The 15712-nt window shown below is 60.4% G+C and overlaps 2 protein-coding genes across 2 annotated transcripts; both read right to left on the reverse strand.

Annotated features, from left to right (window-relative positions):
- Window positions 1-429: 429 nt before the first annotated feature.
- Window positions 430-3543, reverse strand: FABP3 (fatty acid binding protein 3). The gene is made up of 4 exons (XM_057397880.1): window positions 3452-3543; window positions 2751-2923; window positions 1301-1402; window positions 430-717 (listed from the first exon to the last, which is right to left on the reverse strand). Exons 1-4 carry the CDS (start codon window positions 3522-3524, stop codon window positions 664-666), a joined length of 402 nt encoding a protein of 133 aa, XP_057253863.1. The 5' UTR covers window positions 3525-3543; the 3' UTR covers window positions 430-663.
- A 2667-nt stretch (window positions 3544-6210) lies between these two features.
- On the reverse strand, window positions 6211-15375 carry LOC130593047 (cAMP-dependent protein kinase inhibitor beta-like). Its single transcript, XM_057397881.1, has 4 exons — window positions 15291-15375; window positions 7607-7762; window positions 7332-7483; window positions 6211-6638 (listed from the first exon to the last, which is right to left on the reverse strand). Exons 3-4 carry the CDS (start codon window positions 7474-7476, stop codon window positions 6556-6558), a joined length of 228 nt encoding a protein of 75 aa, XP_057253864.1. The 5' UTR covers window positions 7477-7483; window positions 7607-7762; window positions 15291-15375; the 3' UTR covers window positions 6211-6555.
- Window positions 15376-15712: the final 337 nt, after the last annotated feature.

Consider the following 15712-nt stretch of genomic DNA (forward strand, 5'->3'; position numbering starts at 1 on the left):
CATGGCAGGACACAGGGCAGCTGCTCCTTCTCCTGTTGCTTCTCCCCCCACTTCCCCACAGCCAAGCCCCCTTTGGGGCCAGTTCCTTCCCAAACCCACACCTGAGGTGCTGGTGGCCTCAGTCTCTGTCTGCAGCTTTGGGTTGTGGAATGATGGCTCTTGCTGGCATGGAACACGCTGGGAGCATGGAGGAGCGATGCCAGAGCTGCAGTGGGAATAAACCCAGTATTCCCTCTGGAGAAGCACATTTCTACCCGTGACCACCTCTGCTTCCCACTGCTCAAGAGAACAGGCTGAGGCCACTACTGGGATTGAGCCTCCTTAACCCCATCAGTGTCCAGGCTGGTTTAACCCCCCCATTCCCCACGGCTGGAGCCTGCAGGTGAGCCCGAGCCAACCCCCCTCTTCCCAAGGCACTGCTCCCAGAGCTGTAACAACGAGACCTTTATTCATCCTTCACGTGGCTTTTTCCCATTATCAATAAAAAACAAGAGCCCTGACCCATGAGACCGGCCCCAGCAGCCCCCGAGCGATGGGGACAGGGGCAGCGGGTGGCCCCATGGCGTGATGGGCTCCAGGACCCCGGTGTGGGGCGAGGGCTGAGGTGTGTGTGGGGGGGGCGAATGTGGCACCAGGTGACAGGCAGGGAGCTGGGGATGGCATCTATGTGGCCTTCTCGTAGGTGCGGGTGGACACGACGTTGCCCATGGTGAGAGTCTGGTGGTAGAAATGGGGGTGTTAGTTGTGATGTTGGGGCAGCTCCTGCCTGCCCTGGCCTGGCCTGAACCCTTCTGCATAGAATCTCAGTTTGGGATGGAAGGGACCTTCAAGCTCATCCAACTCCAACCCCTGCCACAGGCAGGGACCCCTTCCACTGGAGCAGCTTGCTCCAAGCCCCTGTGTCCAACCTGGCCTTGAACACTGCCAGGGATGGGGCAGCCACAGCTTCTCTGGGCACCCTGTGCCAGCGCCTCAGCACCCTCACAGGGAAGAGCTTCTGCCTAAGAGCTCATCTCAGTCTCCCCTCGGGTAGGTTAAAGCCATTCCCCTTGGCCTGTCCCTACAGGCCCTTGTCCCAAGCCCCTCTCCAGGTTTCCTGTACCCCCCCCCTCCCTTTTTTAAAGCATGACTGCACCCCTTAACTCACACCATTCCCATTATGGCTATTAAATAGATTATACATCACGATTTTGTTTCCTGTATCCCCATAGCAGTTTTTCTCGCTGGTTTTCCCACTAATCCACCCATTCTCAACACCAATACCACTTGGTCTCCTTTCAAACCATTTCTATTTCCTTACCAGGATTAACTTCCCATCCTTCAGCTCCCGCACCAGCGATGTCTCCTTCCCATCCCACTTCTGCACATGGACCAGTTTGCCTCCATCCAGCGTGACCACGGACTGAGGGGAGAGAACAAGAGCCACCATTACCAGGGCAGATACTAGGAGAGGTACTAAGGGATGTATCAGGGCAGGTATTGGGGATGGTACCAGGGCTCTGATCTGAACCAAAAGGGCCTGGGAAGGGTTTTGGATGGGCTGACCCAGCACGCTCCGGGGCTGCTGTTTGCACAGCTGCTGCTGCTGACTCAGCACCCAAACCCTGCCAGTGCCAAGGTTACTGTGAGCCTGGGGCTGTGCCAGGGCCACATCCTGCCCTGTGCCCCACACCGGGTCCCCCCATGGCTCTGGCTCCTCCTCCCCAGGGCTCAGGTCTCCCCATGGTGTTGTCCCCACCCAGGCTCTCTGCGCACCTCGGGATCCCCACAACTCATCTTCTTGCACAGGGCCCCACGGCCCTGGACCCACACATCCGGGTGCCCCATAGTGTGCCAGCCCCATCGATGCAGCCCCATGGCTCGGGCAGCCTCCTGTGCCCTTTGGCCAGTAGCCAAGGAGCACCCGAAGGGCACGTCCTGGGTTGTGGCAGGGTCTGGTGCCGGTCACATGCTCTGCTGCTCCAAGCATAGTTTCCACCAGCTCCAGCCAGTGTGAGCAGGGATCTGCTGTGGACATGGATCTGTTTTGGGCATGGATCTGCTGTGCACATGGACCTGCTATAGACAGGGACCTGCTGCCCTGTATCCCCCCCCGGCACCCATCCCCTTTCAGCCCATCCTCACTCCGTGCCCAGCTCTTGCACTTGCTGCCTTGGGGCTGGGGAAGGGGATTTGTGTCCAATGAACCTCAGTCCCACCCCCCCCGGGATGCCCCCTGGGCTGGGGGGCACAGGGCTGCCCTATGCACAGTGTATGTAATGGTGCATGGGATCAGCTGCTGGAGCTAGGAGACAGCAGGGGCAGCGCTGCAAGGGGCAATGTGCAGGGGGGAGAGGCCAGGGAAGGAGCTCGGACCCTTCTTGAGGTGCTTTTTCCTTGCTCTTATGGGGAAGAACGGCCCCATTGGGTTCAGCATCATCCAACTGCTCCATCCCTGCTGCAGCTCTGCCCGGAGGGGGCTCAACGCCGAGCTCTGCCCCGATCCCTGCCCTGGAGCAGGGACAATGCTCGCTGCCACCCCACACATCCCCTTTGCCTGCTCTTGAGCAAGCCCAGCCCTTGCACAACCTCCCTGCCCTCTCGGGACACCCCAGCTGAAAACAGGGTGAATGAGACCAGGTTTGAACCCCAACCCTGGAGCAAAGAGGCTTCATCCTTCCATCGGCAACAAAGCTGGAGCCCCCCGACCCGTGCGGTGACGGCCGGATCCCATTGATCCCACAGATCCCACCTGGGGGGCCGGGGCTCACCTTGACGTGCCTGTCGTCCGCCGTGGTCTCATCGAACTCCTCGCCCAGCTTGAAGCTGATCTCCGTGTTCTTGAAGGTGCTCTGGGTCTTCACCGTCACCTTGTCCCCATCCAGCTCGATGATGGTGGTGGGCTTGGTGAACCCGGCCACCTGCCGCGTGGCAAAGCCCACGCCTGAGGGTGCAGGGGCAGGGTGAGGGTGCGCGGAGGATGCAGCATCACCCTCCAGCATCACCTCATGGGTATGGGGGTGAACCCCGAAACCCCCCAACCCATGCTCCTGGCCACCCCCCAGGGTTTTCCTGCTCTGCTTGGGGAGGGCTCTGGGATGGGAACAATGGGAAAAGGGGCTGGGAATGCTGCCATTGCAGCACCCAGCTCCAGGGTTGCGCTTGGGGAGGGGGGGGGATTCACCAGTGTCCCCCACGTCATGGACCACTCTGTGGTGTGGGATGCACAGATGTGATGTGTGTTTGGGGGGGGGGGGCAGGGTTGGGGGGGATCCTGATCAGCTCCCAGCACACACCCCCCCCCCCAAAACCAAGGGCAGAGAATGACGAACCCCCCCACCCAGACCCCCCCATAACCCACCCCCCTATAGCAGCGCCCCCCCCTAACCACAGCCCCATGCGCTTGGTGGGAGGGGGGAATATAAACCACGCAGAGGGGCGATGCCCGGCTCCAGCCCCCCCCGGTGCTCACCCAACGCCTTCATGTACTCATCGAAATTGGTCGTTTCCACCAGCTTCCAGGTGCCCACGAACGCATCCACCATGGTGCGGGGCTCCGGGGAGGGGTGCAGAGGGGAAGGGGGGGGGGTCCCAGGCAGCGGCTTTCGGCAGCGCCCAACCCGCAGCTCCCGTCCGGCCGCGCCGCCGCCTTAAATAACGTCCCCATCACATGATTGGAAAGAGCAGACCCGCTCCAGGAATACTCCTCCTCGGCAGCGCTGCCAGCGCCCACCCCGCGCCCCGACAGCGGGGCGCAGCCATGGGGCGAGCGTGCCCTGAGCTGGGTCGGGTCCCGGCTCCCCAAAGGGAGAGGGGCGATGGGGAAAGGGGGGGTGCGGGCGTGAGCATCCCGACGGAGGGGTGGTTTGGGGTGGGGATGTGTGTGGGGACAGCAGTGGGGTCCTTCAGGGGGATGTGTGCTGAGGTGGGGGCCGTGGGGACCCCTGCTCCATGTGTGTGTGGGGGGGGGGGGGGGGATGTGTGACCCCAGTGATGCTCTGTGTGTGCGGGGGACATTGGGGACAAGGGCGGCCATGGGACCCACACGTGTCCCCTTTTGCTTCAGGCTCTGTTGGCAGTGGGGTCCATCCATCAGGACTCCATCCCCAGCACTGGGGGGGGTCCCACTTTCGGGGTGGGGTGGCCTCACCCCCATATCTGCAGCGTGTTCCCCATGGGGTCTTAGGCACAGCGGGGGCAGAAGGGGGTGAGGGAGGGACCCGAGGACACCTCCTCCCTCTCTCTGGCCCCAAGGTGTCATTGCAGGCACCCAAAAATAGCCGGAGCTCGTGTTCAGCCTCTTCCCACTGCGCTGCCTGTGATGGAACCCATTGCGGTGGGGAGATGGGGACAGACCCCGTGGGGTGAAAAGGGGGGTGTGTGACATGAGGTGTCCCATGTGTGCAGAGCCCGGTGCCCACACACTCCCCCAGCCTCCCCCCACAGCAGTGGGACCATGGGATGTGGATGAGCCGCATGTAGGGCACAGAACACCCATCCAAAGGGACACCCATGACAGGGACACCACGTATGTGGGTACCGATGCACGAATACCCGTGCACATGAGCATGTGTGAGCACGCCTGCCCATGCGCATGGATACCTACCCATAGGAGCACCCACGCATAGGAGCACCCACATGCATGGATACCCACACACAACAGCACGTCCCCGTGTAGATTTCCCCTCCACGGACACCCATGCGCGCAGGCACCCACACACGCATGCCCATGAACATAGGTAGCCACACACATGGACACCCGCTCACATGCTTGAGCACCCATGCACATGATCTACTCCATGCACATGGATGCTCACCCACAGGAGCACCCATGCACATGGGCACCCATACCCACAGAGACCCACCACACACGTGAGCACCCATGCGCATTAACACGCATGCCCATGCACATGGACACCCACCCATGGCAGCACCCATGTACATGGATATCCATGCACATGGACATCCATTCACATGAAGGTGCATGAATATGGACACCCATACACAAGGTCATCCATGTGCATGAACATACATGCACATGAACATGCATGCACATGGGCATCCATGCATATGAGCATCCATGCACGTGAACATGCATGCCCATGAACATGCATCCACATGGGTATCCATCCACGCACATGAACATGCATGCACATGGGCATCCATGCACATGGCCGTACATGCACATGAACATGCATCCACATGAGCATCCATCCACACACATGAGCATCCATGCACATGAACATCCATGCACATGGGCATCCACGCACATGAACATACATGCACTGCATGCACATGCATACATGCATGGCTGTCTGCACACATGAACACCTACCCGCAGGAGCACCCCTACACATGGCCACCCATGCACACTGTGTGCACAACACCCATGCACATGGATGCACAAAGGTGCTCACACCTGGGTTCCCCATACACAGAGGCACCCATGCACACAGGTACCCATGAACAAGGGTCCCCATGCACACTCACATGCATCCACACACGTGTGGCTATGTTCACGTTGGCTGGACACGGTGACCCCACACATGGCCCCACACCAGTGTCCCTGACCCGGTCACCCCCCAGGGTGGTGGCCACAATGGACCTGGGCTTTGGGCTTCCTTTGCTGGTCCCACAGCGACAGCTATAGGTGACCGTGGTGATGGAGATGGGTCCAGCCCAATGTGCAAGCTCTGCCTGGCTCCAGCTTCCCACCAGGAAACCCCAGCCTGGGCAGGATCCTGCCTCCCAAGTCCTTCCCAGCCCCTCGGCGCCCGGGCAGGGGGGTCCCCATCCCACCCGACAGCAGGTTTTGGGGAGCAGCGCCTGGGAAAGCCCGGCTCCATCTCACACCCCCCTCATTCCAAAGCACTGCAGGACCCGTTTGCTGCTGTTCCCCCTCCTGGGTTTTCCCCAAGGAATACGAGGGGATCCCAGGCCTCTGGGCATGGGCACCCATAGGTGGCCCTGGCAGAGGGGGGATGCTCAAAACAGCATCACCCTGCTACCCCCACCCCCCCCCAAATCGCCAGCATCCTCTTGTCCATGGAGCCGAGACCCCCATGCATAGGGCAGGGACCACCCTGGGATGCTCCGCTCCTTGGTGGGAGCACTCAGCAAGGTGCTGGCTGCCTTTGCTTAAGGGCTGTTGGGGGGACGTTGGGGTTGTGCCCCCCCCTCCCTTGGAAAAGGCCCCCGCATCACGCAGGAAGAAAGGCGAGGAGACGGAGGTGGTACCCAAAACATCACAGTGAACACCACACTCAGCTAGAAACACCACAGGCTGCTCCTGCGGCCAGGAGGAGCCCCCCCCGGGGAGCCCCCTGTGCTCGGCTCTGCCCAGCGTCCCAGGACAAACACATTCCTCCCTCGAGTCCTCGCCCCGGGTGGGAATTGCCCCTTGGGAATCATCCCGGCAGGTCCCCGTGCGATGCTCGCCCCATGGCGGGGGGATGATGCCCGATGGCAGCACCGAGGAGAACCCAGCGGACTCCGGCCGTGCCAGGGAAGCTGGGCTGATGCTCCACAGCCTCCTCCTTCCTCCGCTGGTCAGCAATGGCCCCCCCCGGAGCGGGGTTAGGACGTGTCCTTCAGCTCGGGGCTGGGGGGCTGCGGAGGGGGCACCTCCGCCGAGGGGGACTGCATCTCCTGAGCGCTGCCTGCGGGAGAGAGCAGGGGTGAGGGATGAGAGCAGAACATGGCCCACGCAGTGTGTGTGTGTGTGTGTGTGTGCTGGGCTGCACCCCCAGAGCGTGATGGAGGGGATCCTGCCCCTCTGCTGTGCTCTGGGAGACCTCCCTTGGGTCCTGCATCCTGTCCTGGGGTCCCCAGCATAAGGAGGACATGGAGCTGATGGAGCAAGGCCAGGGGAGGCCACGAGGATGCTCAGGGGCTGGAGCAGCTCCCATATGGAGCCAGGCTGAGAGCATTGGGGCTGTTCAGCCTGGAGAAGAGAAGCTGCGTGGAGACCTCAGAGCAGCTTCCAGTGTCTGAATGGGGCTACAAGGATACAGGAGAGGGACTCTTCATAGGGACTGCAGCGACAGGACAAGGGGTGATGGGTTCAAACTGAAACAGGGGAGACTGAGATGAGCTCTTAGGCAGAAGCTCTTCCCTGTGAGGGTGCTGAGCCCAGAGAAGCTGTGGCTGCCCCATCCCTGGCAGTGTTCAAGGCCAGGTTGGACACAGGGCTTGGAGCAAGCTGCTCCAGTGGAAGGTGTCCCTGCCCGTGGCAGGGGTTGGAGCCAGATGAGCTTTAAGGTCCCTTCAGCCCACCGCAGGCTGTGGTTCTATGACAAGCAGCCCCAGTTCCTGCCCTCCCCGCACCATCCTCCATGGTCCTCATCACCCACCTGCGCTCAGGGACATCTCTGCCAGCTTGAGGGGCAGGTCAGCAGGGCTGACACCGGCCGGAGAGCCCAGGATGTCAGGCAGGGCATTGCGCCTGCCCGTCCTCCCGGAGGATGCGAAGTCCAGCACGGGTTCCACCTCGGTCATGTTAACCCTGCCAAGACACATCCCTGCCCATCAGCGCCTGGGAGCACCGAGGATGAGCTTTAAGGTCCCTCCCAACCCAACCCATTCCATGATCATGGAGAAATGGGGTCCCCCCCCGCAGCAGCCTTACCGGGCACCCTCCAGCCTGGCCTGGTGCTCTGCCTCCCCTGTGCCCAGGGTCCTGCTTTGCTCCCTGGCTTGGTGCTTCCTCCTCCCAGGGTCTCACAGGCAGTGAGGGACCCCCCAGTAGATGGGGACCACCCGGCTGGGTCCTTCAGGCTCCAACCTGGGGGGAGAGAGAGGAGGGGTCAGCAATGGGGCAGTGCAGGAGGGAGCCGCGTCCCCATGGGTGGTACCCAGAGCTCCCAGCACCCTCCTCCCTGTGGGGCTGCAGCAAACCAGGCTGTGAAGGGCAGGGACCCCTTGTTGGAGAGATGGATGGAGAACAGGGATGGGGACGGGGAGGTGGGATGTGAGGGTGGCACAGGGTGCCCAGAGAAGCTGTGGCTGCCCCATCCCTGGCAGTGCTCAAGGCCAGGTTGGACACAGGGGCTTGGAGCAAGCTGCTCCAGTGGAAGGGGTCCCTGCCCATGGCAGGGGTTGGAGCTGGAGGAGCTTTGAGGTCCTTTCCAACCCAAACCAGGCTGGGATTCATTGATTCTATGGCAGCAAGGCAGGCTAAGAGCTCACTGTAGCTTGTGCTTGTGCATGCATGGCATCCCCTGGCACACATATGCATGCGTGTGCACCCCATGTCAGTGCAGGGGCTCCCATTAAGTGCCAGGGCTGTGTCAGCCCCTGGTCACAGAGGTTCCCATCACACATCACACGTCCAAGTTCACGTCCTCCGTGTGGCACCAATTGTGGCCACGCTGACCCTGGGCACCAGGACACAAGCAGCATCCATGTGGATGCCGGAGCAGCCGCCGTGTCCCACTGTCATCCATTGGGAACAGGGGCTGGGCTGACACCTGGTGTGTGTGATGATGCACACACACACACACACACGTGTACACTCGTGTTCACACACATATGTATGCACACAACTACACCTATGCACACGTATACATGTATACACATGTGGATGCTCACATGCACACACGCATCCAGCAGGGCAGGAGCCCCACAGGGCCAGATCAAAGCCCCTTCCCAGCAGCTCCCTCTGGCTCAGGAGCTGCAGAACCAGCAATAAGGAGTCTTCAAGGCCAGGCTGTGTCCATCCTGCAGTTCCAGGGACACCGGGGTCAGGGTACCAGGGATGCGGCCGGGGGTTCCATCCTGTCTGTCACCCAAACCACCATGCAGAGAGATGAGAAAAGGTGCTGGGACCCTGCAGGGGTTGTCATGGGTGGGGATCCTGAGCACTGCTGGGTGCAGCATCACTGTCACAGGAAGCCCATCGCGCTGTCTGCATCCCGCTGCATCCCTGCGTTCCCATGGGAGCCTGCCCTGTGCCAAGTGGTCCCAAACCCAACCCAGCCTGGGCAGGGATTTCCCCTCTAAGCAGGGACTGTTTCTGTGGGGCTTAATATGGTCTCATCTTAAAATAGCCCCTGGAGTCACATGGAAGGTCCTCAGGGCCACTGGCTCCTTCTTTAATGCCCCTAATGGGATATAGGAGGTTGGGGCAGAAATAAACCTTAATCCTTCCTGGAGATGGGCCATGGTGGAAGATCCTGGGAAGAGGTGGAGGGAGGACATGGCACAGGGATCCATCATACCCCTTGGGAATTGAGCCAGCCCGCACTGCCCCCAAACCTTGGGCATCTTCAAGCACCACAACATCCTCCCAGCACCAGAGCATCCCATCAGGTGCTGCTGAGCCCTGATGCTCTCGTGCCACAGAGGTGAGAGCCATGGACAAGCTCTGAGCAGCTTGGCTTGGGCTCGGGATGCTCAGCAGCACCATTTGGCTGCAGCAATGATCAAGCACAAGAGGGGAAGGTGATGGACACCAGGCACATGAACCAGGCCTGCTCCGGGGTGTTTAGGACCAGGGAGATGGGACAACGATGGCTGGGAAGTTATGCTAAGGATTCATTTCCCCATAGGATTTGCTTCTTCGGCTTCTAAGTGGTTGATGTGTCCTTGGCTCATCCGAAGCATGGGTTTGGGCCATTTCATGTCCCCAGCTTGCTTTACAAAGGGGGTTCTTCACGCTGCTTTAGTTCAATGTGGTTCAATGGGGTCTGTGCTGAGCCTCTCCAGCCACAGGCTGGGAAATGCTGCAGCCCAGCCTGAGACATCCGTGTTATTAAGGGATGATGAGCGGGATGAAACATGGGAAGGATTTACCGAGGCGTAGCTGTAACACTGAATTAAATGAGGCTGCAAGCCGGGAAGGAAAGAGCTGCCCTGGATCAGAAGGGGATGAGAGCATCATCCAGTGATGAGTCCGCACGGGAGGCAAATCCAACGGGGCTGATTTAAGCAGAGAGCGACAGGCACCAGGCAGAGCAAAGAGCCCCTGGGGCTGGGAACAGCAGATGGCAATGATTAAACACAGGATAAGGTCTGGAGAGCTGAGGGATCCCCCATGGAGGCAGCAGGTTGGGACCCGGTGGGTTCATCCTGAGGGATGTGGCCGCAGGCACAGGAGGTGCTGAGCAGCACCCGCTGCCATGTGGCAATGGGCTTTGTCAGCTGTCAGCAGCCCATAAACAGCGCCCAGGATCTAGGTGAGAGGGAAGGATGGGAATAAATATTGTCCCAAACTCATCGTCTCCAGGGCAGGGATGGAAAAGGCCTCAGGAATGTTGGCTGGTGCTGGAGTATTGATGCAGAAGGACACAGAGAACAAGCCCGCCACTGAGGTGGTCTCGATGCGAGTGTCTGGAGATGATGATCCCTGCTGTTGATGGATGCAGCCCATGGAGGATGCTGACATCCCATCGCCTGCCCTTGGCAGCAAACCCTCTCTGACCACGGACTGCACTTCTGTCCCTAAACCTCCAGCTTTCCAAGGGGAAGAGCTCGGATCCTGCCTGGTGCTTTTCCAGGGATGGTGGCACAGTCTGGAGCAAACCCATGCCTGGGTGCTCGGAGCATCACCGAGGTCGCACACCAGCCTCACCTACTTCCCCTCTTCTCCACAGCTCCTTCTCGTGCTTGGGTTGCCTCATCCATCCTGGGGCACACTGAAGGGTCTGTTCCTCCCCTCCATCATCCCGGCATCGCCCTCATCATCCTCACATCCCTCTTCACCCCTTCCCCTACTCCATTCGTGGTCCCCATCACTGCTTTGCAAGTGGGCAAGACCAGATCTAAGCTCAATGACCATGTCTAAACTCAGTCCCATTCCTGCTCATACCCCATTCCTGAATTATTCCACCCAAACCTCTCCTGGGGTTACAAGGATGCTTTTAAGGATCTTCTTTCCCTTGGATTCATTTCCTTTTGGATGCCTTAGAGATGACTTGGTTTTTAAGGACCTTTTCTCCAGCTGTTGGACCCAAAGTCTCCTTTTCACCCTAAAACCTGGGATGTGTCTGAGCTAAAGCCAGCCTAGATGGGGCTGGTTGGATGGAGCTTGGAGCAAGCTGCTCTAGTGGAAGGTGTCCCTGCCTGTGGCAGGGGTTGGAACTGGAGGAGCTTTCAGGTCCCTTCCAACCCAAAGCATTCCATGATTTTGGACCAAGCAAACACTTCCCTGTCTCTGCAGTGGGGCTCATCCACGCCTCTTGGATATTGGTACCTCAATTCCCATTCAAGGCAAAGAGTGAGAATGAAGTCCAGAACACGACACTGATAACCTTCATTCCCCATAATCCCTGGATGCCAACAGGGAGATGAGCCCCAGAGGTGGCTTTTGCTGCTGACATCCATAGGATGGAGTCGCTGGGAGGAACAAAAGATGGCTCTTGCTCCATCAATCCCTGTCTCATCGTGCACAGGGATGACGGCAGAGTTCAGCTCTGCTTAATACCCTCCTGAAAGCAAATAAAATCCAACCTGAGCCTCTCCAGACAGGATTCCAGGCTGCTTGCAGGAGCTGTCACTCTGGTTTATAACACTGCAAACAAACCAGAGCAAGGCCTGCTCGAGGGTAAGACTGAAAGCAGCTCAGGCGCTCGCTGCCATCCCAACCCAAAGCTTCCCCCAGCATCTGCAGGGCAAACCCAGCGCTGCCAACCCGAATGTGGTGCTCACCACCGTGTCCCACATCATGGCTCGGCTCCCCCAAAGGGCAGTGACCACAGGGAAGATCCCTTTTTGATCCTGCAGACCCAGATTGGGCCGGGAAACTGCGCTCCATAGGACTCAGCAGTTTAATCCCAACTCAGCCCTGCTGAGCACAGCATCTCCTGCGAGTCCCTGCATGGGTAAGATAGAGGCATCTTTTCCTGTGGGAGCAGCATCCCGGGAAGATGCCAAAAGCACTGGGGAAACCTGAATGTGTGGTGTCCTCTGGACCATCCTGGCTTCATCCCTGGACAAGCCTGAGTTGCTCTCATTAAAGAGGAAAGCACTAAAAGCTCAGCAGAGCTGGCAGTGCAGCATCACTGCTGGGCCTTGCTGGGCGCTTATCCTGCACCCAAAAGCTCCTCATCTCCATCCCCCTGGAACCTGGAGCTCCCAGCCCAGTGCACATCGCTGCTTCCCATTTCATCCCTTCTCCCCTCGGATCCCTGTTCTCCTCTGGGAAATCGGGAGGGGAAAATGTTCCTTCTCTCTGTGCTAACAAGAAGCACCTCCAGCTTTTACCGACCTAAAGAGCAGGGCCCCTGTTCCCTGGCTGATGGGAGCTGCAAGATCCCTGTGCAGAGGTGTGGGCAGAGGTGAAGGAAGGGACCCCATCACATCCAGTGGAGGGATGGAAGGAGGGATCCTACCTCATCCCAGGGCAGGAACCCACTGCATCCCAGGGAGGGATGGAGACATCCCAGGGAGGGATGCAGGGAGTGATCCCAGCAAGTCCCAGGGAAGGATGGAGGAAGGGATTGCGCCACATCCCAGGAAGTGATGGAGGTTGCTCCAGCCACTCCCAGGCCACCCTGTGCTTGTGCCCATCGCTGCCCCCACCCCATCAGTTCCCCACCTTCAATTGGTGTGGTGGGAGAACAATCTCCCTGGTGCGCGTTGGGGACCCCACAAGGGTGCTGGGTGCGAGGGCTGAGCCCATCTCCCCCATCTTCCTCATGCTTTCAGGCCCATCCTTTGCATTTGGGTCCTTTTGGAGTCCAAGGGGGAGATGGAACAGCCCCATTCACAGGACGGTGATGGAAACCCACGTGCAGCCCAATGGAGAGGACCTGGCACCGCGGGTAAAGCAGTGCTTGCTCTCGTAGCCAAGGGAGATAAGCAGGAGCTTCCCCTGCCACACAGCCCCATTGCAGAGCAGGTGATCTAATGGGAGGTAATCGCAGTGATTGAGCCCTGGCTAATACAGCTCCCACCGTAACCCTGAGTTAGCTGCTCCCTGGCAGCACAAACTGTAATCTGGCACAATGAACGTGGCACCCACATCTCAGCCGCTTCCATTCTCCATCACGTCCAGGCTCCCTCCTCCCCACATGGCTTTTCATCAGCTGCTCCAGCCTCAGCATCCTGTTTGGGAGCCAATGGACCCGATCCGAGGCGCTGGGGACAGGGACAGCCTGGATGCTCCCCTGTGTGGAGCATGTGGGCAGCAGCGGGATTTGTGCCAGGGGAAACCCAAGGAGATGTGAGGATGCAGCGACACGGGCTCTGGGATGCAGGGGCTGGGACATCGGGGGCCTGATGGGTACCACTGGGTTCATTCTGGGATGTGCTGGGTGACACGAGCCACCAGGCATCTCTGATACGCAGTTGGATGGCCCCAGGCTCACCATGCATTGCAGGAGCCTCTTGTCCCATCACAAGGTGCCTTTACTCCATCACTTTACTCCTTTACTCCATCACTTTACTCCTTTACTCCTGGTCAGCACCAGGAGAGGAGCGTGGTCCAGCTGGGTATGGTGGGGAAGGCAGCTTCCCTAAGGAAGCAGCATGGAATGCAGAGGATGCTCCCAGCCCTACCAGGACACATGCATGCTCCCCCAGATCCTGTATCTTGGGGGCAAAGCCAGCTGAGGCTTCCCAGGCCACCTGCAGCATCTGCTTCCCCCCAGGGCCTCTCTCCTTCCCGCTGTAGCCCATCCAAGCAGGGACTGGAAACCTCCCCTGTGTCCTGCTCCCCAAGCAGCATCCTCTCTCGAGGATGAGTCTCCCTCGTGGTGAGGCATCACATGGAGGTGATCCAGATGCTTCCCCCCATCCCTGCATGGATGCCAGGAGCATCACTGGGATTCCCTGATGCGGTGGCTGTCACCTCATCACCCAGTGACACCCACCTGGCCTCTGGGGAGCGGCTGGGGAAGGGACTGAACCAAGGAGGGAACAAATCCATGCAGGCACCCTGGGATCAGAGGCAGGGATTGGAATTCTCATCCTGAATGGAGCAGAGCTGGATCCATCACCCCTTGGCTGAGCCAGGCACTAGAACCTCCTGCCCAAGGAGCCAAGGTAGGAGCAGGGCTGTGGGTACCCTCCCCATCCTTCATGGTGCCATGTGTCCACAAGGGACTGGAGCACCCTGAGGGAGCACAGGGCCAGGTCAGGATCTGGTGCCAGAGCTCCACTGGCTGAAACAGCAGCTGAACCCCAAGGCAGCAACCAGAGGCTCCAACAACCTCCCACCGAGCATCCCCCTGCTCCCAGCCACCTTCTCCACCTCCTCCAAGCATCCCAGTCCTGGAACCAACACCGTGAGTCCCCCAGCTTAAAGGAGTGAGGAGACCCTGGCTCTGCCACCACCTTCCCCTCCAAAACCTCCTGCTTCAGGGGCAAGATGCTGCTGAGACCATAAAGGGTGGAGGTGATGGTCAGGCTCTCAGCCCCATTGCACCTTCCACCTCTGCTGCCTGGCCATGATGAGTGGGGATAAGCAGGGAGGACCCAGGCTGACAGCAAGAGCTGTGGTGTCCCTTGGTGGACAGCCCCAAGGTCACAGGCTGTGGGTACTCGAGGTGAGCACAGGGCATCCTGCCTCTGCCACCTCCTTGGTGTCCCTGCCACCCAGCCAGGGAACAGAAGCCAGCGCCGGGGACCAGAGGGACCCGATCCAAGGGGCAACCTGCCAAAAGAATGCCCTGAAGGCAGCGGGGAGGGGGTGTCCCTGGGGAAGCCCTTTCATCCCGAGAGGATGCCGCGGGAGGAGCCTGTCCCCTGCACAGAGCAGTGCTCAGCCCGTGCTGGGTCTCACTGCTGGGACCCCCCCCCCCGGCACCCCAGGCCTGAAATCAGCTGGGAAGCTCAAATCTGGGAAGGTGAGGGCAGGAGCTGGGAGGGGGGGGGGGGGGGGGTCGGGGTGATGGAGATGAGGATGGGACAGGGTGGAAGGTGGTGGGGGTAATGGTGACCCTAGGACCTGCCAGGGAGAAGGGAGCAGGGGCTGAGGGCCCAGGATGGGACAGAGATGCCACCATGGGGGCTGATCTGAAATACCCAGCGCAGATGGGTGAGTCTTGCTCAGTGCCCGATCACTGCTCACCCTGATCTGCCCCAGAGCCACCTACCCCCAGTTGGATGGTCACAGCCCCCCCCCCCCCCCAAGCCCTTGAGTACCCCCTCAGCACCCAAGCCTGATGTAAAGTTTCCTCCCCCTAAGCCCCATCTGTACCCTAAAGCCACCACCACCCTCTCCTGCCTTTGCTCTGATGTGCTGCCATGGAGGTGCCCAGGGTGGGCACCCAGTCCCCATGGTGAGCACCCGATCCTCAGCACCCGTCAGCACAGGGCACCCACCCACCGTGGCCCAGGTCCTTGATCACCACCACCCATCAGCTGCTCACCTGGGCTCTGCTGGAGTCGCTGCCTACGTCGATACCGGCGGCAGTACCGGTGCTGCTGGCGGTGATGCTGCTGCTCCCGATGCTGATGTTGATGCCGCTGCTGCCGCCGCCGCCGGTGTCAGCGCTGCCGCCGGTGCCGCTCGGTGCCCGCAGGAGGGATGCTCCGCGCTCCGGCTCGCAGGCGGCCCTGGGGGCACCGGGGCCGAGCCGCCGCCGCCGCCGCTCCCGGCCCACGCTCCGTGCGGGGGGGACCCACCCGCCGCCCCCCCCAGCCGCCGCCGCCGCCGCCGCCGTGCCCCGCCCGCCGGTGCCGCCCCGCCGTGTCCTCCCGTGTCCCTCCCGCGCTGTGCCCCCCCCCCCCCCCCCCCGGGCCCCCCCCCCCGGGGGGGGGACCCCCCCCCCCCCCCCCCCCCCCCCCCCCC

This window comes from Pezoporus wallicus, unplaced genomic scaffold (assembly GCF_028554395.1).
Source record: "Pezoporus wallicus isolate ANWC-B61680 ecotype Strahan unplaced genomic scaffold, APGP_CSIRO_Pwel_v1 contig_10769, whole genome shotgun sequence".
NCBI classification, from domain to species: Eukaryota; Metazoa; Chordata; class Aves; order Psittaciformes; family Psittacidae; genus Pezoporus; species Pezoporus wallicus.

Excerpts from the sequence above, each read along its gene's own strand:
- FABP3 (XM_057397880.1), bottom strand. The coding sequence starts at position 3,524 with ATGGTGGATGCGTTCGTGGGCACCTGGAAGCTGGTGGAAACGACCAAT. Across the intron at positions 2,924-3,451 it reads TGAGTACATGAAGGCGTTGG|GCGTGGGCTTTGCCACGCGG; the intron begins GTGAGCACCGGG and ends CTGCACCCTCAG. Across the intron at positions 718-1,300 it reads AGGATGGGAAGTTAATCCTG|ACTCTCACCATGGGCAACGT; the intron begins GTAAGGAAATAG and ends TTCTACCACCAG.
- LOC130593047 (XM_057397881.1), bottom strand. The coding sequence starts at position 7,476 with ATGACCGAGGTGGAACCCGTGCTGGACTTCGCATCCTCCGGGAGGACG. Across the intron at positions 6,639-7,331 it reads AGAGATGTCCCTGAGCGCAG|GCAGCGCTCAGGAGATGCAG; the intron begins GTGGGTGATGAG and ends TCTCTCCCGCAG.